The 25,796-nt window shown below is 39.0% G+C and overlaps 1 protein-coding gene across 1 annotated transcript in view; it reads left to right on the forward strand.

The window, feature by feature from the left end:
- cables2b (Cdk5 and Abl enzyme substrate 2b) overlaps positions 1–9,259 on the forward strand; it is a 44,401-nt gene extending 35,142 nt beyond the window's left edge. Inside the window, exons 4-10 of the mRNA XM_039800794.1 lie at positions 1,881–1,989; positions 2,163–2,331; positions 3,998–4,095; positions 6,466–6,572; positions 6,703–6,822; positions 8,249–8,333; positions 8,752–9,259. Coding sequence (XP_039656728.1) covers positions 1,881–1,989; positions 2,163–2,331; positions 3,998–4,095; positions 6,466–6,572; positions 6,703–6,822; positions 8,249–8,333; positions 8,752–8,898 — 835 coding nt within the window. The 3' untranslated portion in view covers positions 8,899–9,259. The remainder of the gene's footprint in view (positions 1–1,880; positions 1,990–2,162; positions 2,332–3,997; positions 4,096–6,465; positions 6,573–6,702; positions 6,823–8,248; positions 8,334–8,751) is intronic.
- The last annotated feature ends 16,537 nt before the right edge of the window (positions 9,260–25,796 follow it).

Consider the following 25,796-nt stretch of genomic DNA (forward strand, 5'->3'; position numbering starts at 1 on the left):
CACACACACACACACACACACACACACACACACACACACACACACACACACACACACACACACACACACACACACACTCTGACATAATCACACAAGAACTTCCCCACAGATAAACACTTGTGTTTATAGACTAATGTAAAGATAAACATGTAGCAAAACATACACTTATCATGTTTTCCTATTCTCTCTGACTCTAACACACACACACACACACACACACACACACACACACACACACACACACACACACACACACACCGCACATACTCTGATACTGTATCACACAGCTGAAAATACAGATGTTATTACAGTTTTGTAAACTTCTCCTAATCCCGTTCTCTCTATCACGTTCACACACATGCACGCTGTGGTATCAGTACTAAAGGAAAAGATGATCTGTTATGTGCATACAGATTATTATAAACGCACATAAAAATGTATCGATCTTTCTCTGTTGTGACACACACACACACACACACACACACACACACATACACTTACTGAGGCAGCGTGAGTAACATTGCTCCTCTTGGTGTTTTTTCTCCCACAGAGGAAGTGAGTTCAGGCATCACATTTCCACTTTTATCTGGTAGCTGATGCTGTGGTTTGTAACTCTGAAAGTTGAGCAGAACATGCGGCTGCGGTGGGAAGTGACGTTTGACCTTTTACGAACACCACATGTCTCTCTCTGTCCCCTTTAAAATGCTACAGGCAGGCAGGGAGACGTTGGGTGGATGATAAAAGATAGTTCTGTCTGTAGTCATCTCGGATCGTTGTGGTTGCAGCTCGTGTCGTACGTCTCCTTTTTTGGCCATTAAAATATGAAAGAGACTGCTAAATACATTGTAACATACTATATTGTTAAATTATAAGTCTTCTTCAAACTAAAGTAGAAATCTAAAGCTCCAGTAGCCACCCCTAGAGGCTGCAGAGTTCTCCACATCCAAAGATGAGAATTTTTGTCTTGAAGGTGGTGCTATAGGAAACGTCATGGAGTTATTAAAAACCTTAAAGGTGCCCTGCCACACAAAGCCGTTTAAATCTGTTAGGTCCATATGTGTTTGTGTTATGTTGTGAATGTGTAAATGAACTGCTACCTCCTCTGTCAGCTCTAGCCACTGAAAAGAAATAAGGAGAGAAATCAGGCCAATTACAAAAGCTGGTCAGTCTGACGTGGTGTTGCCTGAGCTCATTACTATTCATGAGCTCGCCCAGTTGCGCTGGGTAAAGGATTCTGACAGCCAGGCTCTCATTGGGTAGCTGTTAGCCAATTGGATTCAAACAGCTTAGCTTGTTGAATATTAATGAGAACTGGCAGAAATCGAGCTGAGTCTTCCTGCAGGCTTTCTATTACATGCTAGAATGGTTTGAAACAAGGCAACCAAGGCATTTTTTCCACTAAAGATGTTACAGAGTCCACGGTAGAACTTCAGACATTGCCACAAAGTCATGAAATACGTGTGGCAGGGCACCTTTAAGCTTTGTGGAGGAAAGTCTGGGTAGTCCAAACAACATTCCAGGATGGGAGAAAAACATGCTCTGGTTTATTGGTATTTCTTTAAACCAATCACAATCATCTTGCTCTAAGCTGCAAAATAGCCTCAGGAAGGAACTTGTTTTGGTGGAACACGTGTACGTTCAAAGGTTGTTTTAGTCGTGCAACAGAAAACTCCGATTGGACAGATAGTCTAGCTAGCTGTCTGGATTTACCCTGCAGAGATCTGAGGAGCAGTTAACCATAGTCCTCAGAAATCCACCGGAGGTTAGAACGCTAACACAAAGGAAGAGGAAGGTGACCGACATCTGGCTGAAACATCGCTGATATAGACTACCTTAACCTTAAGTACTCTCCCTCCCTCCCTCCCTTCCTCTCTCTCCAGTGACCCTACATTAAACCACCCGAGGAGGAGGCATTCGTCTGGTAACATCTCCACCACCCTGGAGATGCTGCCGGGGCTGGAGGGCTTCCAACTGGACACCTACGGCAGGGTAGACACACACACACACACACACACACACACACACACACACACACACACACACACATTCAGACACACACACATTCAGACACACACAGGTAGTCGTTTTCAATGATCAGGGATAATTTAATGTGTTCAGATCCTATTAACTCATCTCACTCTCTCTGTCTCTCTCTGTCTCAGTCGGTGTCGTACGCCCAGTTCCTGTACCCCACTAACGCCCTGGTGAGACACAAGCCATCGTCGACCAGCGACCTGACGCTGCAGATCCCCGTGTCCAGGAGCGCTCACAGCATGGCGGGCAGGAGCCGCCCACCCAGCAGACTGAACAGCACCGTGGGACTGGACCTGGGTAATACACACACAGACACACACACACACTTACACACACACACATTTTTCATAGCATTGGTGAATCTTATCGCCATAACCTCAAACTTTGGATTATAGTATTTCACCAAGTCAAATCAAGGGTTGATAGTGTCCCTGCATTTAGACTAAGAGAGGGAGAACAGTGATACAGGAAGTAAAGACAGAGGGGTGTGTGTATGTGGCTGCAGTGAGAGGAAGAGAGGAGGAAGAGGTAAAGAGGGATGAGATTAGAGAGGGATGGGAAGAAGACAGTTGTTGCAGCTGTGTCGACCTTTTATATTTAAACATGTATGTGTATGTATGTACGCACTCATGTGTCTGCTATCTATGAACACACACACACACACACACACACACACACACACACACACACACACACACACACACACACACACACACAGTGACAGAGCCCTGTATTAGCTTCTAAACCTCTCTCTCTCTCTCTGTAATCCGGAACCTTTCATTAACACACACAGCTGTGTGTGTGTGTGTGTGTGTGTGTGTGTATGTGTGTGTGTGTGTCTTGATAGCAGGTTTATATTTTTAGTCTTCTTGTGACATTACGTGCCTCTTTAGTCTCACACATTGCATGTTAGCTGGCTAACTAGTCACAAAAAAACAGTAATCATGTGGTTTTGTTCAGAATTGTGAAACTGTGTGACGTCGTCAACTCCCCCACATTTTCATGCCATGGCACCTTTAAAGTTTCGCCCTCCTTCCAGTCTTAATGCTAAACTAAGCTAAACACATGACTGAGATAATCCTTGCAAAAAGGGGTATTTCTGAGTGTTCCTTTAAGAGATTCCTCGGTCTTAAGGAACAATGATATATTCAAACAAATCAAATCAATCAATAGACTTATGAGACTTATTACTCCTCACCAGACCCAAACGAAATCTGCGGATTCTCCTACAGTTTTCAGCAGTGATCCAGAATGAAAGTCCTCAGAATTTAGCGGACTTGGGGTGGAGATGTCTTAACATTCTGAAGCTACATTTACATCGCTACGTTTTTTTTATGCGGAGTTTTGAGCCAAAAGCGATCTCCGTGCACACAAGTGTTTTATAGCTCCAGTAGAAGAACTAATCTAACACGGCCAAAACCTCATAGATCATCAACATTCTGGTCTACTGGGCAGCATGTATACTCAGCATCTAACGTTTGTAGCTTAGTCGCTGAGAACGAGACGTCATGAGCCAATCAGCCGGCGAAATGTTGGCGTCAGTGTCGGTGCCGTTGAGACTGCAACGCAACCGCAGATTCCAAACCAAAACGGGTCAGAAGTGTTTTCAAATGTCCCCGGTTTAGGGGCTCGGAAACACCAAAACATAGCAATGTAAATGTAGCCTGAGTTTTATTTAAATTATTCTAATTCTTTCAAACTCTGTTAAAAATTCTTAAACATCTGCACCTGTAGATACCGTGTGGCCCTGCTTCTCACCCACTCACTTTAGGTTTTATTCTTTTACAAACAGGGTCATTTCTGACCCTTATATTGTGTTATAGTTCTGACGTGTGTGTGTGTGTGTGTGTGTGTGTGTGTGTGTGTGTGTGTGTGTGTGTGTGTGTGTGTGTGTGTGTGTGTGTGTGTGTGTGTGTGTGTGTGTGTGTGTGTGTGTGTGTGTGTGTGTGTGTGTGTGGTCCAGGTCTGGACGATGTGACAGACTACGATCCTAACCTCCTCAGTGACCCCCAGTGGCCTTGTGGGAAACACAAGCGGGTGCTGATCTTCGCCTCCTACATGGTGAGAAGACACTCGCATTAAAAGAAATCCTCTTCATAAGCGTCATCCTAATTATATTGTTGCGTGGCAAAAATTACAATGTTGATTAAGAGCAAAATTACACCATGATTTAAATTTTCAAGGAGCAGAATGAAAAAAAAAACAGACAGAGAGGAAACAAAGAACAGATGACAGAAGATGTAGAAGAGAAAGCGGGATTGAGGATTATAGACCTCTGAGAAGAGAATAATCACTACTGGGAAAACACACACACACACACACACACACACACACACACACACACACACACACACACACACACACATACATACATACATACATACATACATACATACACACACATATACATACACATATACACACACACACAGCTCTTAAATCATCAACATAATGATCCTATAGGCAGCAGCTTAATTCTATTCCTCCACTGAGAATTAAAAACTATGGAGACCCACACACGCTTTAGCTTTACTGTTTAATCCATCAGAGGAGATTACTGCTGAGTCGGGCTGCTTTGTCACTGATCGTCACTGTGTGCGTGCGTGCATGCGTGTCATTATTGCATTACACGGTGTGATCTCACCACCTACTCTAGCATCACCTTTCCTTAACCCCTACACACTATAAACAACACCACTGAATAGGCACTTAAACTCGTGTTTACCACTTGTACACACAGAGGCCTTACAAGTGTTTTCCTGGGCTTTAAAGATGTCATGTACATGATTCTACACTGAACTAACATTAACTAAAGCCTGGTTCACAATACAGGAGTCTGAAAATAATCTATGACCTAAAGGTCAGCTCGCTTTTTGTTTAAAACAGACTTTAAAAATGTGAACTTATACTTTAAAGTGACAGCTCACCCCAAAATCAAAGATACTTATTTTCCCTATTACCTCTGGTGCTATTCATCAGTCTAGATAGTTGTGGTGTGAGTTGCCCAGTGTTGGAGATACCGGCCTGTACTGTAGAGATGTATGGCTTCCTCTCTTGTTCTATAATGGAGCTAGATTGCACTCGGCTTGTGGTGCTCAAAGTGCCAAAAAAATACATTTGAAAAACTCCACGGCAATGTCTCTTTCTAGAAGTCATGACCCGGTTATTTAAGATAATCCACAGTACTTGTTTGTGAGCAGTTTCATGTTGGAACTATTTTCTTTCTACCGAACTACAGTACGTCTGCCAATCATATCACCGTGCGGGGAAATGTATTCATGGACGAGCGGCTCGTGGTCCAACATTTCTAGCTTGCAGAGATTATTTTATAGCTAACCGATACTGCTAGCTCACCTGAGTTCACTGTAACTCAGGTTAGGAACTGTATAGTATCAATAAAGTGTCAAAATGTTATAAAATACCAATATTACCAGATTATCTAGATTATCTGTTACACAGATACCTAACATGCACACTGTAAAAAAATATCGGCGTATTAACAGTAGTATGTCTGTATATTTTAACAGAAACTGTCCATACAACGTGATTCACAGTTTTTTACATTTCGAATTGCATAATTTGTTCTTCAACAACTACGTTTGACACCTTTTTTTCACATTTTGGGTGGGGTTTTTTTCAACGTTTTTGTCGCGCTTTTCAACCTCTGTGACACTTTTTATGACGTTTATGACGCTTTTTACTAGAGCCCGACTGATATGTCGGCGGGCCGATATTATCGCCAGATATTAGGCATTTTCCAAACTATCGGTATCTGCATTTATAATGGCCGATAAATGAATATTTAAAAAATAAAAACGGACGAAACCCCTTTCATGTTATGAGTGATGCCGTTGCATAGTTTGTCCACCAGAGGGCGCTCAGTTGTTGGCAACAGTCTTTTATTTTTTTATCGTGTTTTTGTTAAAAGGACTTAAAGTTTCATATCTTAAGTTTTGTATTTTTATACATTTTACTAACTGAGCAGCTATGTATGAGAGAATTTCATACAGGCCTAACAGAACATTTTCTGTATTTAAACTGTAGGTACACCCAAAATTGCTGTTTTGTAATAACGGGGCAAAGTCCGGGTAATAAGTTGCCAGAACCTTTTTTCTGTTTTTTTTTTTAAAGGTTAGTTATTTCTTAGAGTGTTATAGACGTGACTGTGCTGTTGGCAGGGTGTGCTCAGAGTGAAGCAGTAGAGAAATGTAAATACTCCGTAGTGTTTACTTCATCACGAAGTTCATTCACATTCAGGGACCGTAGTTTGACTTTTAAATGTCTCTGCTTACTTTCACTTCCACATGACTACACATCTTCCCTCTTCATGAGTTCTTCTCTTACTCCGCTCCTTTTCTATTCTTCTGTTTAATCCATTTTCTTTCCCTTTAACTACCTCTTCCCCCATTTTTTTTATCGTTTATCCTCCAGACGACAGTAATAGAATACGTCAAGCCGTCTGATCTGAAGAAAGACATGAACGAAACGTTTAAGGAGAAGTATCCCCACATTAAACTCACCCTCAGCAAGATACGCAGGTAATGTTTTTCAAAGGACAAAAAGAATACACGTGATGTGTAAGACCGTGTGCCCTTTGCTCAAACTACTGTGAAGAATTGTATCACATTCAGCACGGTGTTTTTCTCTGTGTCTCTCTTTGTCTAACAGTCTGAAGAGAGAGATGAGAGTAGTTGGGGAGGATTGCGGCATGCAGCCCGTCACCATCGCCATGGCGTTTGTCTACTTTGAGAAGTTGGTGCTGCAGGGTCGACTGAACAAACAGAACAGGTACTTTAACCTCTGGTCCTCGTACGACACAACCGCTGCACAGAGTCTCTAACGCTTGATAGCACAGTAGGTACGCTTCATATTGTTCTTCAACACAATAGATATGCAGCATGCATAGGTGGTGTTTGGTGTTTTAAGTGCCCAACGTCGTCTTCCAGGCAGCGCTGCCTGGAAGGCACTAGGATTAGGCAATGGTTAGGGTTAGGTGTCTCGCAGCGCTACCTTGAAGTCGACGTTGGGGGCTTAAAACACCATCAAGCTGCATATGCGTAGTTTAATCAGATATATCAAAACTGGGCTTTTCTGACGTTTTTTGTTCCTTTTCAATGTTTTTGGCGCTTCTTTCAACGTTTTGTTGCTTTTTTTAATGCATTTTTATGCTTTTTTCTGAGTTTTTGACAGTTTAGGTGATGGCTGAAACCTTAAAACAAAAAATAATCTTACCACAACTAGTCCCTGGAGTGCAATCTGAGGGGTCAAAGACTCCGAAGTCTTTCCGATGCTGCAGCACGGATGTACTGCATTTCTCTGCAGTGGTTCCATACAGTAGAACACAGTGATTCCATGATGGTTTGGTTTTTAGTCATATTCTTATAAACATTTCTTATATCTGAACATACAACTGGTAATTTTTCAGATTTCGGGAACATGAAACGAAACGAGCTCTGGTTGTTAAATGAGCATTAAAACGGTGAATTTCCCAGAATGCTGCTGGTTGAGTCCACAGTTTGTGGTATAGGAGTGGCTCCCTTTTGGGTTTATCTTTAGCTAATGCCATGAAGGTTATAGAAAAAAAAAAACACAGTCCGTCTGTCACTATTACCGTTTGTATGATTATTGTTCCGTCTGTGTTTGTAACACAAAGCCTGTCGCAGCACTGTTATCACTGAGCTGCCTTCAAATACTGAATTAATTCCCTCATTCCTGTTATTGTTTGGTATTACATTAATTTATACAGTTCTGTCAACCAGCTTGGCCCTTCAGGAAAAAGCAAAAGCAATAGGGAAAAGAATGATAAATAAAGGGAAACAAATACATTACATTATATAAAGATAAATAAATAATTCGTACTTATTTTCTTATTCTTTTACATATTTTTTTTAGGGCACTCCTTTGGCTCCATACTTTGGATGTTGTTTAAGCAGAACTAGCTAGCTTTTAGATGCTATCAGTTAGCTGCACATACACAACTTGGTAGATGCAGTGCAAAACAAAACGTGAAAGTTGTCAGAAGATGGACAGTTTAATCTAAACAAGGTGCTTTTGTTCTGAACGTAGACGTGGAGATATACTTTATCTGTTAATAATGTTGAACGATATGGGTTGTAAATAGTTGCTGAGGTCCAGACCCGTAAATCGGACCTGATCCCAGTCCATCAGGGATCATCATGTCGTGTGAGCTCCTATCACTGTTGTTGTTTTACAGGAAGTTGGTGTCAGCTGCCTGCATCCTACTGGCTGCTAAGATCAGCAGTGACCTGAAGAAACAGGAAGTCAAACACTTCATTGATGTAAGTCACTCTGACACACACGCACGCACGCACGCACGCACCTCAGAATCACTGCTTGACTCTAGCATCAACAGTACAAAATCCATCAATTTATAGGCCAATAAAAAAGAAAGTAGGGCTGCAACCAACGATCATTTTCATTGTCAATTAATCTGTCTATTATTTATAAAATGTCAGAAAATGGTGATAAACGTGGATCGGTGTTTCCCAAAGCCTCAAACGTCTTGTTTTGTCCACAACTCCTCTGTCACTTGGAGAAACCAGAAACATTTTCACATTTAACAAGCTTTTTTTTTTTCTTAAATGACTCAAAGCGATTAATCGATTTATCAAAAATAGTTGCCAATGAATTCAATAATTGGCAACTCTGCTGATTATGGCTGCCTGTCATGCTTTGGTTTGTGCTGTGTCTCTGTAGAAGCTGGAGGAGCGTTTCAGGATCAGCAGGAGGGAGCTAATATCGTTTGAGTTCACCATCCTGGTCGCCCTGGAGATGGCGCTCTACCTCCCCGAGAGCAAAGTCATGCCACATTACAGGAAGCTGGTGCAGCAGCAGCAGTCCTAGCACCGACATCTCCTCCCCCCCCTCCCCTCCCCTCCTCCTCCCTGCAGACTCTCAGCACCTTTCAGCATCACACTGTAGCGGTTGGACGGGTCCTCTGGGTGCCTGGCTCAGAGGCACTGATGCACCACTCTCTGCTCACAGCGCAGACACGTAGCCCATCCACACTGTGACGGTAGTGCCTGGCTCGACGGCACGGCAGCGCAGAGAGCAATGTCGGCTCTCCGCTCACCCCAAACGCCAAAGTGACAACACACTGTGACGCCTGGTGCCTGGCTCAGCGGCACCACGGGAATCACTGAAGGCCATATCTATCGCCACACTTATGTAAAGTTTCCCTCACTGGCTCGTTTGCCGAGATTTTAGAAACAGAGACTCTGCTGAGCTCGGCTCTCTGAGAGGACTGCTGCTTGAAACTTGTGCGACAGATTTAGGTCATTTCAGTTCAATTTGAGCGTTTTGGCAAAGCTCCGTTTACCAGTTTTGAGTCGTCCTTTCTAAAATCTCTGCAGTTGAGAATGTGAGTAACTATGGGCTGAAAATAAAGACCCGTCAGGTTTCCCGTCAGGTTTCCCGTCAGGTTTAACCACTGCACCGGTAGCCTGTTTCAGATTTGCAGACAAAGAGTGACCTACAGTATGTACATGCAGGATTGTTGATTCAACAATGACAAAAAATAAGATTAGAGTGTACTTACAAATCAAAGACCGAACAGTAAATCATGTTCTCAGAGAACAGATCTGTCAATTAACAATTACAAGGCTCAAGGCTTGTAGAAACTAAAATCCAAACTTCCAGAGTCGGACTGACCAATAGAAATAAAAGACTGGAAAAGCACTAAAAGGAGGCAGACGTTAGGCAGGATTAAACCTAATGCTTCCAAAAAACAGAAGTTAATACCCTTGCTTCTCATTTTTTGTTGTTTTAAATAAGTGGAGAAATTTAAACTATATCTAACCAAAAGTGCCATTTTCAAAGAACTCCCAATGGAATTGCTGCCAAAGGGTTTCCAAAATGGACTTTAATCTGATGAGAGTCTCTCTAGACCTCTGTGTGGGCCAGGTCTCCTTATTTTCACTGTGTCAAGTTTGGATTGTACTGTCTGCACTGTGGGCAGTGATAGTGAAGAAATTAGACGGAAAGGCTAAAAACAACTATTTTCATTTAAATGTACCTAAATACAAAGCTTTGTGCATTTGACAATCGTTTTCGTGCATTTGAAAGCATCTTAAATCGATAATACTGAGGTTTTTTTCAGCAACTGTAGCAAATATATTGCCAACATCCGCGTGTTTTTGTAGAAACGTTGCGTTGTGAGGGTATTGATCCATCACTGTGGTGACCACAGTTTCCTGTACTTCCTTCCATACTATGTCCCCTAGCTGGACTGGTTTCACAGTCACAGGTCAGACTCTTGTTTGGACTCTGACTCGCATTAATGACCTGGACACTTCTCTGTGTGCAGTCCTGATGTTCCATCCTTCCATCTCTCTGCGGGAAGCCGCTTCACGCAGTCTTCTAGGACGCGCCGCGGTGCAGCTGGTGGATTATCAAGCATTGACTTGAAAGGCTGTGGTTGCTCGTGGCACCTCCAGAACGCAGCGCAGACGAGCCCGGTGGAAAGTAGGGGTTAGGTCCCCTGCATACTGCCTGCGTGGCGTGAGCGTGGCGTTTCTGTTGCGTGCCGTTTCTGTTGCGTGCCGTTTTCTGTCTGACACGGCACACGCAGGCTGCTAGCCTTGTCTGTACACATGTATGTTTCCCATAAACATAAATATATACTGATTTGATTACAGCAAAGACGTCAGCAGTAGTGACGGCAAAATAGGCTACAGAATATTTTGTTCTGTATTGACAGGTGCAATATTTGAAAATCGATAATTATTTATTAAATTACATTTATATCTGCATTTATGTAAAAACATGGAGACTTTCAAACATCAAAATGTCATTTATTAAATGTATTCTTGTCAAAATGAAATATAGACATCTTTTCGTATTCTATTTTACACCTGGAAACGCTTCCAACACGCTTGCGTGTCGCATGAAAAATAGACGTCGGTCCTATATATATATATATATAGCATGCACGCGTTTTCGGCACGGCCTGAGATGTATGTGTCATGTTGGCAGTGTGCAAGCTCTAACCTGTTAACATGGGAGCCGAAATAAAAAACGGACACGCCAAGCAGCTGACATGCTCACGCCACGCAGGCAGGAGCCCTTACACTCCCACCCAGTCTCTTCTTCACTGCTCTGATCATACTTTAATTTATTGAGGGGGAGGTTCCCCGGTTCACATAAGCTCTACTTTACTGTAAAACACATTTAGATGTTGAAGTGCCTTCACTAAGGGCACCTGGAAAGTAGGAGTTCCTATTCTGCCTGGGACTCAAACAGGCAACTTTATTTTGACCTCTTGTCTTGCTCTCCTGTTTCCTCCCTCTTCCTGCTGGCTTGGTGTGAAGGATCAGCAGACTGCTGCTCCCTCTGGTGGCCACAGAGAAGCAGTGCGTCCCTTTAGAGAAAATGCTGTGATGGAACCAAGTAGTACAGATAAAACCATCCCTGTTATCATTGTCTCTACTGCAGCAATAGCTGCATGGCTGAATCTCACCTCGCTTGCTTCCCTTCCTTGTGTCTTATAGTCCGTCCCACCGAGGAAGCATGGGAAAATCCAGCGATGAAAGAGGAAACGAGGAAATGTGTTTTAGAGGAATGAGACGTCCTTTTCTTCTGAAGTGTCCCGTGAATTTCTCAGCTGTATGGGCGGAGTTAGCAACGGCTTTTAGCTGCACAACTTCCAGGAAGGCTGCTCATGTCTATCCTCCCTCACAGCTCCTCAGAGATCTTCTCCTCCGTCCTCGATAATAGCTCCTCAGAGATCTTCTCCTCCATACTCGATAATAGCTCCTCAGAGATCCTTCCTCCATCCTCAATAATAGCTCCTCAGAGATCTTCTCCTCCATCCTCGATAATAGCTCCTCATAGATCTTCTCCTCCATCCTCGATAATAGCTCCTCAGAGATCCTTCCTCCATCCTCAATAATAGCTCCTCAGAGATCCCTCCTCCATCCTAGATAATAGCTCCTCAGAGATCCCTCCTCCATCCTCGATAATAGCTCCTCAGAGATCCTCCCTCCATCCTCGGGGCAGGAATAAGAGCTTTGAGACGGCCCTTACGAAAGAGAGCCAGAACCACTTCCAGTTCAGCCAAGGAGCGGGGAGACATCAAATCAGGGAAGTGAGATTCAGCCATTGTCTCTACTGCAGCTCCTTCTGTCTTCATATCACTGTGGCATCCTGGGAAATAAGCTTCCCCATCCTGTTTGCTTCTTTGAAGTCACATAAACACTGTGTCCCATTGCAAAAGTGGCAGCCTTCTTTTGCCCAAGGTTAAAGGGACGCAACCAGGGTTTCCTTCTGAGGGTCTTTAATGTCCCAAAGAGCCGGGAATCCTTTTGATACGATGTTAAATCTTGAACGCAACTCTGCTGATGAAAGTTCCTTGTAGAAACAATAAAGTTGATGAGTCGATAGATGGAAAATGAATCGGCACGTATTCTGATAATTTGGTTAAATTCACTGATTCCAGCTGCTCAAATGTGAACATTTGATGCTTTTCTTTGTACTGCTGGTCGGACAAAACAAGCAGTTTGAATATGCTAACTTGAGCTGTGAGAAGTTGTGATTTCCATTATTTTTACAGGCCAAAAAATCAATTGATTGAGAAAAGAAATGACTGATTTATGATTAATTTAATTCAGGATTTAAAAAAACAATTGCATCTGTAAAAACAGACTGAAAAGCCCTGACACGGACACACCAGCTCCCACACGGTACAACAGGCGTAACCACGGAGATTATTCTGGGATGTTTGGGACTTCAGACGTCCTCATTCTGTCTGCACTGTGGAGCAACATCAACTACCAAAAAGACCTTTCTGTTCGTGAAAAACTGCTTTTCAATCAAATATTATTTATTCTGTTTTTACTGTATCATAAAGGGACAAATATTTAACCAAGCGGAGGCCTCAGACAGGATGTTTGTGCCTGTTTTTCCTCCATGTTGCAGCAGAAAAACCGCTGTCAGGACACTGTGGAACATTTGATCTCCTTTACCCAAAAAACAAAGTGGGTATTTTCTTTCAAAAGTGGTTACCATTGGTTACATGAGACAACGGCACAACCATGTAGGGCCTCTGTTGTTTTTGCACTTTGCCTTTTTGCTCCAGTCTTTATTTTATCACTAAGTAACTATGGTTAGATGTGTGAAGTATGTTATTGTATATAAAAGAAATGGCCGTGTCACTGAAATGTATTTATTGTTAATAATCCTCCAGATGAAGAATCGTGTTTTGAACTGTCAGAGCTTGTGATGCATCTTCACACCACATCACTGAGTTGAAAACAATGTTTTGGATTTCAAACATTATTCTTCATCTTGAGGTTTCACATCAACGTTCTTCCACTGATGTTATTTTCTCTGGCGTGTTAAAGGGACTCTGTTGTATTGTTGAGTCCGGGTTCATCTGAACTGTAGTGTTGGAGCAGGAGAGCTGATGGTGTTCTGTGGAGTATGGTTATTTCAAACTAAATGTATTCTGAGCCTCTGACTGGGCCAATCATCTGCATCCAAGTAGATACACAGCGCTCAGTGGGAAAGATGGAGAGACCGTTGAGTTAGCCTGCTGAACTAACTAACTGTTGATAATTTAAAGAGCCCCTATCATACTCCTTTTCAGCATCATATTTGTACTCTTGGGGTCCACTAGAATAGGTTTACATGATTTGATGTTCAAAAAACATATGATGTTTCTCATACTGCCCATTGCTGCAGCTCCTCTGCCTGAAACACTCTGTCTGAGCTCTTGGCCCCGCCTTCCTGAAAAGCCCAGTCTGCTCTGATTGGCCCGCTGGCCCACTCTGTTGTGATTGGTCAACCAAATTCAAACAAGCCACTGGGCAGGCTGTGCTTGCTCAGACAGCAACTATGAGAAACACGTATGAAAAACTGGGCTGGCTTTCTCAATCAGTGACATCACTAACTGAGGAATTTCAAACAGGAATGTGGGCGAGGCGTTTTCAGGCAGAGAAGAAGTGCTGTCTGGGGGAGAGGAAGCTCCATTTGGAGTGAAATGTGTTTCTTTTAGTCTTTATACATCTATTATACACTAAACTCTCTAACATTTTGGAAAGAAATTAAAAAAAAGCATAATAGGGGCTCTTTAAAGCAAATATGCTGAATTTTTGCTGGTTTTAGCTTCTCAAATGTGAGGATTTGAATATCTTTAGACAGATGGTTAAATACAATAAGAAATTTGAATACAGGATAATTAAAACGGGCATGTTTACTGTTAACTGTTCACTGATAAAATGATGAATTGACTGCAGATTGCCAGATAATAGAAATGCTACCTAGCTGTAGACACTGTAAACTGGGATGTATTACAGGCAAGTTTCAAAAGTCTGCTAGTTGGTTTTTGTAAATCTGTACCGGTAAACAAACCAGCGGCTGCCTGAAAGATGGGAAAATTTCATTACATTTTAACGATGGGGGGTTGGGTCTCAGTTTCCTCTCCTGCTCTAATTAAGGTAGTGAAGAAGAACCCAGCGCTGCACAGTTTGTACAGAGACACCCCAGAGCAGAGGCGTATATTTATATTGTTATCTTTGTGGGAAAAGTAAATTTTTGGCAAGAAAAAAGCAGAAATTAATGAGATATGAAAGATGGTAAAAGAAGCACTCTTACTAAATAACTATATGTTGCAATAAGACTGTTTGAGAGTAAAAACAGCACACAATGGTCCAAAGTTTTCTTCTCTACATTAGAGATTTGTGATATTTATTCTATGCAGCTTTTATTCTGTCATCCTCCTCCTCGGTGTGTTTACCTGAAATGTGCCACAGCATTGATTTCCACCTCCGTTATTTAAAAATCATGCGTTGTGTTTAGTTTTTGTATCGAGTAATTATCATTTTATTCTTCTTCTCAAAGGGAATTATTAACCAAGTGTTTGTCTTCTATTTGTAATGATTGTTTTTTACATTTTAAGTTATAGTTCATTCTAAGTTATGTTAATTAGATTTTTATATGTTTTTATTTCTTTTGGCCAGTATGGGCGAGCAGCGCAGCAGGCTTCACAGGAAGTTGATGTGTGTAAATATGATTTCTGTAGTTTTGGGTTCAGCTGCTGTTGCCATACGCAGCAATAAAGATGATAATAATAGCGGGTAGGGACATTAACTTGTGACAAAAGTAGAATATATATTTTGTAATGTGAAATCTATCAGCCTGTTTGCAGTGACTTGTACTGACTACACTGTAGGGCTGGGTAATATGGAGAAAATCAAATTTCACGATATTTTTGACCAAATACATCAGGGGTGTCAAACATACGGCCCATGGGCCAGAACCGGCCCTCCAAAGGCTCCAATCAGGCCCACTGGATGACTTGGCAATGTGTGAGAATTGCAGAGAAGTAATTTATTCCAATTCCCAAATTTACCACTTAAATCTTTTAAATTGAGTTTTTTCTCAGTATATTACCCCCCTCTCCTGAGTCCGTTACTTTTTTTTTTTTCCTACAATGGCCACTTACGTTTGCCAACATCATGCTGACAAGAAACTCTGTGACAGATAAAGTTTCTGATCTTTCTGGAGTGGTTTACTGATCTAGCCCACTTAAAATCAGATTAGGGGAATGTGGCCCATGAGTAAAAATGACACCCCTGAAATACATGGATATCAATATTGTAGGGTGGTGCTTTCACAAAATATTAACATAATGGCATTTTAGATAAATAATCCTCAGTAATGTGGATAAAATGACTAAGTGTTAAAGGCAAATACTAGAACAGCTAGAACAGTCCTACAGTAATACATCCCTTTACTGTAATGCAACCTGTTAAAGCATAAGACAACACTTGTGTCATATCACAATATTACCATAATTGGTTACACTTTACTTGAAGGTATCTACATAAGAGTGACATGACACTGCCATGAACATATCATAAACATTATAAACAAGTCATAAATGTTTATGACATAACACTTCTTTTAGTAAGTGTCATTCGATTTTTGTTATGACAAGTTATGGTTAGGGTTAGGGTTCATGTGTCATGACAGTGTCATATGTTCATGACAGTATTATGTCACTATTATGTAGATGCCTTCAAGTAAAATGTTTCCCAATAATCTAAGAATATATCTTGCCTCATATATGGATGTGGATACAATATCCATATATTGCCCCGCCCGACTACACTGCCAACAGCTGCTGTTTAGTGTCGCCAGTCACGAAGCAGGACAGTTTGGTATCAACACACAACTAGAGGAGATTAGAGGATGGGAATATTTATATTATATATTTTGTAAAAGATAAAGACCATATACTGTTTAAACTGCCAATGTTCAATTCATGTCAAGTTTATTTTCAATAAAAGATTGAAATGACTGTTTACTGTAGTTTTCTTTCACTTCAAACAGATGTTTGAGTCGGAGTCTTTACTACGAGACAGCAGCTGCTGCTAGGAAACGGTTGACTATTATCATAATCTATTATACTATGTGACACTTAATTATGACATCTCTGCACATTTTATGACATACTATACGATAACTTTCATGACTTTTTAATGACCTGCTACTCTATGAATATTTAGACAATTGTTGACATACTATACTATGACTTTTTAATCAGAAAGGTTTTTATTGCCCAGTAGCTTCGCACATACAGTACAAAGAATTTGGTGCATAACAATCAACAGTGCAAAGGTCCAGATACATAATAGAAAATATAGAAATTTACAATAGAAATTATGAAAAACAAAAATCGGTAATATTATACATAGATTTTACATACTATGCTATGACGTTTTTTCTGACATACTATACAGTAAAACTTTGTATGACATGCTGTATTATGAAGTGTTTTTAGACATTGTTTATTATTTATACTGTACCATAATCAAAAAGGTTTTGGTCTAGTCTTTGGTGCATGACAATAAACACAGTGCAAACATCATGAGACATAATAGAAAATAGAAACATTAACAATAGAAAATATGAAAATAAAACAATTACAACAATATTTGTCAACTTAGAGATATTTTAAATAGTTAAATCCAAATATTAAATGTTACACCTAAACGTTAAATGTTAAATCTAAATGCTAAATTTAAATCTAAATCTAAATATTAAAGCTAAATTTAAATGTTAAATCTAAATGTTAAATCTGAATCTAAATGTTGAATCTAAACGTTTCGAGATGCATTTTGAATTTGCATATTAGTTAAATATTTAGTTTGACCCGAAACATTTAGATCTAACATTTAACATTTAGATTCAACATTTAGATTTAGATTTAGATTTAACATTTAGATTTAGATTTAACATTTAGATTTAGATTTAACATTTAGATTTAGATTTAACAATTACATTTAGATTTAGCATTTAGATTTAGATTTAGATTTAAATTTAACATTTAGACTTAGCATTTAGCATTTAGATTTAACATTTAGGTATAACATTTAATATTTGAATTTAACTATTTAAAATATCTCTAAGTTGACAAATATTGTTGTAAATGTGCAAAAAAATGTGACCCTCAAAAATTCACACGGCACCCCACATTTTATGACATACTATGTAAGGGATACTGTAGAGCGAGCAGTTTTGTTTTATTCACAAGAAATGACCCGCTCGCTCTACCTTATCATCTCAGTTTCTTACCAAAGTAATCAATAATGTGATACAAAATATGAACTTAATAATAATTGTGTCAATTTTATAAATGATTATCAGAACTGCAACTATGGCAACTGTCTGTTATTCAGAACGCCGTAATTGACCAATCAGAATCAATTATTCAACAAAGCTGTGTAATTAACTATCATATATCTATGACATACTACGATTGTTTATAACATACTATGGCATTTTTGAACATACAAAACTATTATATTTTATGACATACTATATTGTGAAATGTTTCTGACATTTTTGATGACATATTATACATTTTAAGTTCAGTTTCCAGTCCAATCAGCCTGCAGCCAATTCAGATCTGGATCCGAGGATATCATGGAAAATGTTTCTTTGTCATGGCTGTTGATATGTCTTCATCTTTTGTGCTATATGTGTAATTGTTTAACTTTGTGTGTGACTTTCTTTTTTTTTCCAGAGCAGCTGATCGGGAACACAAAGTGAATTTCAGTATAAACTGATAATGAAGTTGTATTGTTTCTGACATCGTACTACACTGCCAACAGCTGCTTGGAGATGAGTGGATGAAAATATTTATGAAAAGTATTTTGTAAAAGATGAAGACCCTATACTGTTTAAACAGCAAATGTTTTATTCATGCCGAGTTAATTTTCTTTAAAATATATATATATATATATATATATATATATATATATATATATATATATATATATATATATATATATATATATATATATATAGAACAGTACAGGCCAAAAGTTTGGACACACCTTCTCATTCAATGCTTTTTTTTTATTTTCATGACTATTTACATTGTAGATTCTCACTGAAGGCATCAAACTATGAATGAACACATATGGAATTATGTACTTAACAAAAAAGTGTGAAATAACTGAAAACATGTCTTATATTTTAGATTCCTCAAAGTAGCCACCCTTTGCTTTTTTGATAGCGCTGCAAACCCTTGGTGTTCTCTTATATATGTTCTCTTATATATATATATATATATATATATATGAGTTATTTTCGTTCACTTTAAACCTCGAACACTCTTTACACTTAGAGGAGCAAAAATAATCCACCTCACAGTAGTAAGTTTCCTCGAGTCCTCTTTAGTCTGCAAGGAAACAAAGAAAAGTTCAGCTCTTACGCTTTTTTTTATGTTAACTCACCTTGTTTGTCACATCAGCATCATTTCAGCGTGTGCTGCTTCATGTAAACCGTTCACAGGGTTTTATCTCCAAATCTATTTTTTTTCATTACATTGAACTAAATATATTTGTATTTGTCTCTGTTCACACGTTCCGTGTGAGGACTTCCTAAAAACAATAGAAGTTTGTGGCATAAGAAGTTATCTCAAACTGATCTGGTTCCTGTTTCTTCAGAAGGCAGCACGCTACTCAGAAACATAAAGTTAGTTTAAAACCACATTTGAAGAACGTGACTACAATCTTCTCTGTATTCTGCCACTGCGAAAAATGTTTCCTCTGCTGTACAATGAAGTTGTTACCCAGTCAAGTTAGTCTGAAGACACTGTTTCCTGAACACAAAGCTGTGCTGCTTCATGTAAACTGTTCACAGGGTTTTATCTCCAAATCTATTGTTTAATATTGAACAGAACATCTGTACCTATATTACTTTCAGTCTGAGGACTTCCTCCTAAAAACAGAAGTTTATGGCTTTAGATATAGTGGCCTCACATACTGGCCTGCTTCCTGTTTCTTAAGGCAGCACGCCACTCAGAAATATAAAATAAGTGTGAAACAACATTTATGTCTACAATCTTCTCTGTAATCTACCACTGCAAAAATGTTTCATCTTCTGTACAATGAAGTTGTTACCCAGTCAAATTAAAGTCTAAAGACACTGCTTCCTGAACCCAAAGCTAAAATCCCATCACAGGTTTGACTTACTTTCTTCTGAGAACTGGCTTCGGTGGAAAGTGTAAACTGTAGACACTTCTACAGGAGGAGATGTGCTCTGTCTGTCCTCTCTGATCTCCTCATACACTTGGTTGGCCTGCAGGAAGAGAACAGGGCTTTGTATTAATATCAGCTGGTTGATAGTGACACTAATGATGCTGAGATGTCCAGATGAACCCAAACTCACCTCTGTAACATTAGAGTACTCAGTTTCCAGAGGAGGTTCTGAAAAACATGCAGAAGATTAGTCACAGCCTAAACATACGTTGTAAAGTGTGCTGTTTTGGGGTTTCTGTGAGTTTTCGATGTTCAGGTGCTTCTGTTATGTGTGTGTGTTTCCTGTAGTCTCACCGTTGGGTTTCCTGGCCCTCATCCTGCGGAAAATCAGAGCAGCCACTGATAATATGATGACCAAGACGACCAGGAGGAGACGCACATACAGCAACAGCCCTGTGGTTGTTTCAGTGGAAGAAAACGTGGGTTTTACACTTCTCTGGAATATGATGGTATACGTTACTACAACACAGTCTCACTCCCTACTCGTCAAATGTATGACGCATGGCCAAGGACCCCTGGCGTTAAATTTCAACGAAATAGGGGTACCCGTTGCGTTACTTTTCGACGGGATGGTCAGATAGACATTCATGTTAACCCCTCACAGTCGGATATCGACGAAAGGAAAAACACGCCCCCTTAACTCAAAATCTGTGACAGTTTTATTATTGGTATTTTTAGCCCAATAAACACTGTTTTAATCGACATTATTCACGAGATATTATCATGGTTTATATGTATTTCTTTTATTGTTACTATTTCAGTCTATTTCGGCCAGGGAAGCTGGGTTGCTTTTTTGTTTATTTATATTTTTAAAACTATAACGCTAGATCTATCAACATTTATTTAGATGTTATCATGGTATTCATTTCTTTATTTTAATAATATTATTTCGGTCTTATTACTTATTATGAAATATTACACTATGCTGTAATACAGAACATTACGATATGTTCCGAGCTAGACTCATTCAAAGCTGATATCCCCCAATGCAATGTGGGCATTCATTTCAATGAATCAGACAGCGATCAGCGGGTCTTTAACGACAGTATCGCTTCAATGTATATATTATGGCATTCCGCTTAGGAAATTATATATATATATATATATATATATATATATATATATATATATATATATATATATATATATATATATATTTGAAGTTTGAATATATTGAATGAAAGTCTGAATATTTTGAATGAACTTTGAATATACTGAATGAACATTATATTGAATGAAAGTCCATATATATTGAATGAATGTCTGAATATATTGAATTAACCTTGAATATATATATATATATATATATATATATATATATATATATATATATATATATATATATATATATAAATAAGGAGGCTAAGGAGGTTTGGCATGTCACCTAAGATCCTCAACAACTTCTACAGTTGCATTATCGAGAGTGTACTGACTAATTGCATTACTGTGTGGTACGGAGCACTACTGTCATGGACCGCAAACGCCTGCAGAGAGTGGTGAAGACTGCACAGAAGATCACCAGGACTCCACTGCCCTCTCTACAGAACATCTACCATTGCAGAGTCCACAGGAGAGCTGCTTCCATCCTCAAAGACCCCTCCTACCCCCAGCACGGACTGTTTACACTTCTACCCTCAGGACGGAGGTACAGAAGTGTGAAATGCAGGACCTCAAGATTAAAGAACTCTTTTTTTCCCCTCTGCCATCAGACTCCTAAAAAGCTGATAGGAGTTTGCAACCATGGACATAACTGTTTAATTTTATTGCCTTATTTAGAACTGCACTACCTCACTTTTTATTGCTTTTATTAAGAAATGCTTAACTTAACTTTACTGCCTTTAATTGCTTTTATTGCTCCTTTATTATTTTTTTGTTATTATTTTTTTGTATGATATTGTATTTATTGTATGACATTTAGTGTGGACGGCAAAGTAAGAATTTCATTGTGCAGGGAAACATGCTTTCTGTCTGTGCATATGACAATAAACTTTTTGAATTGAATTGAAATAAATGAAATTCTGAATATATTGAATGAAAGTCTGAATATATTAAATTAATTTCTGAATATATTGAATGAAAGTTGAAATGGAATTTGACGTCATTGTCTGCCACCATCTTGTGTTTTCGTTGTGATTAATCCTAACTGAAGTGTGACACTATGAGCGAATCAGCAAGAAATCTAGTGTCAGCAATTTTGAGCAATGAAGAGATTATTAAGACACTGGCGAATGCATGTAATGGCCAAAACACTGGTAACGGTAACCATGTCCAGTATCGTTCTCCCTATGAAGAAGTTTATTCACTTTTTCATCATAGAAGACTAAATTAAAGGAACCTCTTTGGTCAGGCAGGTCCCTTTCATCAGGCTCACTCAACATGCCTTTCATTCAATATATTCAGACATTCATTCAATATATTCAACGTTCATTCAATATATTCAGAAATTCATTCAATATATTCAACGTTCATTCAATATATTCAGACATTCATTCAATATATTCAACGTTCATTCAATATATTCAGATTTTCATTCAATATATTCGAGGTTCATTCAATATATTCAGACTTTCATTCAATATATTCAGAATAAGATTCATTCAATATATTCAGACTTCCCCTGTATATAATAATTTCCTAAATGGCATGCCATAATATATATATATATATATATTATATATATATATATATATATAATCAGTGTTTTTTTTACCAGCAACAACACGTTGCTCAGCTTTGTTCCAGTAAGTTATGCACCATAATAATGTTTAAACGAATCCGCGGAATACTCCAGAATATTAAAATACATAATATTCGTAATATTGATGTTTTGGTCTAACATTGTATATGAGGATTTAAAAAATAAAGAATAATAATAAAATACAGTTTCATGTATTTGTCTCATGTACTGTTTTTTCGGTTGGCCGGCGGGCGGCAGCAATCTGAAATGGAATGAAGCCCACTCACGGCAGACGGCAGAAACCACAGGAGCCGAACATGTCCTCCCACCCACCCCGGAAGAACTACAAGTGCACCAGCTTTGTAACAGCTTCTGTGGCGTCTCTTATGGGAGTTGTAGTTTTAAAGTATATTGGTATATTTCTCATAATTAGAAGTTGGCAGTGTATAATTTTGGATACACCCTGGGGGTTTTGGGGATGGGGAACACACTGGTGTCATTAGATTTTAAAGATCAAATCGTTAAATAGGTGAAAATAGCTTATTACCATATTTGACAGTGCTTACAGTGGGTAAACTTTGGAGACCATCTCTACATGATAGCTGAGGTCCAGAGCTTTCTATAACAGCTGGTCTTATGTGTGTAGCACCTTCTGTTGCTAAATGACAAGCCTTCAAAGCTGTACTGGGTTCAAGGTTGAGGGGTCAATATGTCAAAGCAGGAGTGATGTATGCTCTCCAGACTGACTGACTGATGTTACTCTCCAGGTTGAGACCTTTCCAACGATGTGTTTGCTATAGTCCAACGACAATGTTTTAATTTTTACACATCATGGAGACCACTTTGCAGGCAATAATTGTCCCCAGAGGGATATTTGCCTTGAGTTCACACATAAAACTTGACATATTGTTTTATCATACAGCTGACATATAGTTACAATAAAAAACAACATAAACAAAGTGATATGTAGTCAGACTGAAGCACATCACACAGCAACAATATATTGTTCATCTTTCACAAACAGTGACAAGAGCAACACACAACCATATGCATCATATCATGAAGCACAACACCCGCAGCCTCAAGCACCATTATTTCAAGGCAGGTCCAAATTAGGCCTATAGTTTAAAAATGTTAAGTTTACCAATATCTTCTGCCAGAGGAAAAGAGCTCATACTTGGCATGGAGAAGAAAGATAGAGCAGACCATATTCTGTGTGCTTGCCTGGAGAGACTGGTTGGATGGATTGGTTCATCATTTATGACCTCTGATACCCTCTGACCCATGTCACGACCCTTTTCTCAGCTTGTGAAATGGTTGAATGAGATGTGTGAGTTGTGTCTGTGTGCAGTATACAGGCTGAGGTAGAAGTGTGTCAAAAATGCCAAAACACATGTTGTATATGTACACATACCCACACAAAGCTAAAAAAAAAAAAAAAAAAAAAAAAAAAAAAAAAAAAAAAAAAATTTTTTTTTTTTTTTAAAAAAAAAAAAAAAAAAGCATTATATACATCTGAGTTTGGGAACAAAAACCTCGGCAACAATCTGATTATCTTTTTAATTTCCTGAAAATGCTTCCTAAAACTAGTCCCTTCATAATTTTGAAAAGGTAGTCTCAGTAAAGGCTACAAAGGTTAGGATGGCTACAATCTGTAACCACGGTGATTGATATGAGGATCATCTTCTGAATATAATAATTAATATGTTAGGCCCATCATAAATTAATATTTCAAAAAAGTCATTTATTTAAAACAACTAATAATGCAGTGTGATTTTAAATCAAACTATGTTTTTTCCCTTAAGTCATTGCTATTAATATTCACCAACTGCAAAATTAGAAAATTTCATTTTCAAATAACTATGCATGGAAAATAAAATAAAAAATGCTTCTCTTTGTATATAGTTTATTGTTTTTTCACAACAGTACAAGTGAAAACAAATGCAAATTAGTCAAACAAGCCATTAGGTTATATTTCTAAACACTCAACTGTAGGTTTTTTATATAGTATATATAAGGCAAATCAATGTGCTCAACATAAAACACTATTTTTTCATTATTGGTATTTTATTGTGTAAATTCTCACGTACAACGTGCAACATTCTTTCACAGACGAGGGGTGGTAATAAATACGTCACTTCCGTGGATGTTTTTAAACGTTATTACGGTGCATAAACTTACTGGAACAAAGCTGAGCAACATGTTGTTGCTGGTAACAAAAACACTGAGTATATATATGTACATTGAAGCGATACTGTCATTAAAGACCCGCTGATCGCTGTCTGATTCTTTGAAATGAATGTCCGCATTGCATTGTGGGACATCGGCTTTGAAGGAGTCTAGCTCGGATCATATCGTAATGTTCTGTATCACAGCATAGTGTAATATTTCACCGGTAATAAGACCGAAATAATATTATTAAAATAAAGAAATGAATACCATGATAACATCTAAATAAATGTTGATAGATCTAGCGTTATAGTTTTAAAAATAGGAATAAATGGGGTGCCTGGATAGCTCACCTGGTAGAGCATGCGCACCATGTACAGAGGCTTGGTCCTTGCAGCAGCAGCCGCTGGTTCAATTCCAACCTGTGACCCTTTGCTGCATGTCATTCCCCTCTCTCTCTCCCCTTTCAAGTCTAATCTGTCAAGTAAAGGCCTAAAAATGCCAAAAGTTTAGACACACCTTCTCATTCAATGCATTTCCTTTATTTTCATGACTATTTACATTGTAGATTCTCACTGAAGGCATCAAAACTATGAATGAACACATATGGAATTATGTACTTAACAAAAAAGTGTGAAATAACTGAAAACATGTCTTATATTTTAGATTCCTCAAAGTAGCCACCCTTTGCTTTTTTGATAGCGCTGCAAACCCTTGGTGTTCTCGCAATGAGCTTCATGAGGTAGTCACCTGAAATGGTTTTCACTTCACAGGTGTGCCTTGTCAGGGTTAATTAGTGGAATTTTTTCCCTTATTAATGGGGTTGGGACCATCAGTTGTGTTGTGCAGAAGTCAGGTTGATGAAGCCTCAGAAATCGCGAGTTAACAGCATGCCGCACAGAGTTCTAGCAGCAGACACATCTCTAGAACAACTGTTCAGAGGAGACTGCGCGAATCAGGCCTTCATGGTCAAGTAGTTGCTAGGAAACCACTGCTATGGAGAGGCAACAAGCAGAAGAGATTTGTTTGGGCCAAGAAACACAAGGAATGGACATTAGACCAGTGGAAATCTGTGCTTTGGTCTAATGAGTCCAAATTTGAGATCTTTGGTTCCAACTGCCGTGTCTTTGTGCGACGCAGAAAAGGTGAACGGATGGATTCTACATGCCTGGTTCCCACCGTGAAGCATGGAGGAGGAGGTGTGATGGTGTGGGGGTGCTTTGCTGGTGACACTGTTGGGGATTTATTCAAAATTGAAGGCATACTGCAACCAGCATGGCTACCACAGCATCTTGCAGCGACATGCCATCCCATCCGGTTTGCGTTTAGTTGGACCATAATTTATT

This window comes from Perca fluviatilis, chromosome 5, assembly GCF_010015445.1.
Source record: "Perca fluviatilis chromosome 5, GENO_Pfluv_1.0, whole genome shotgun sequence".
Lineage (NCBI taxonomy): Eukaryota > Metazoa > Chordata > Actinopteri > Perciformes > Percidae > Perca > Perca fluviatilis.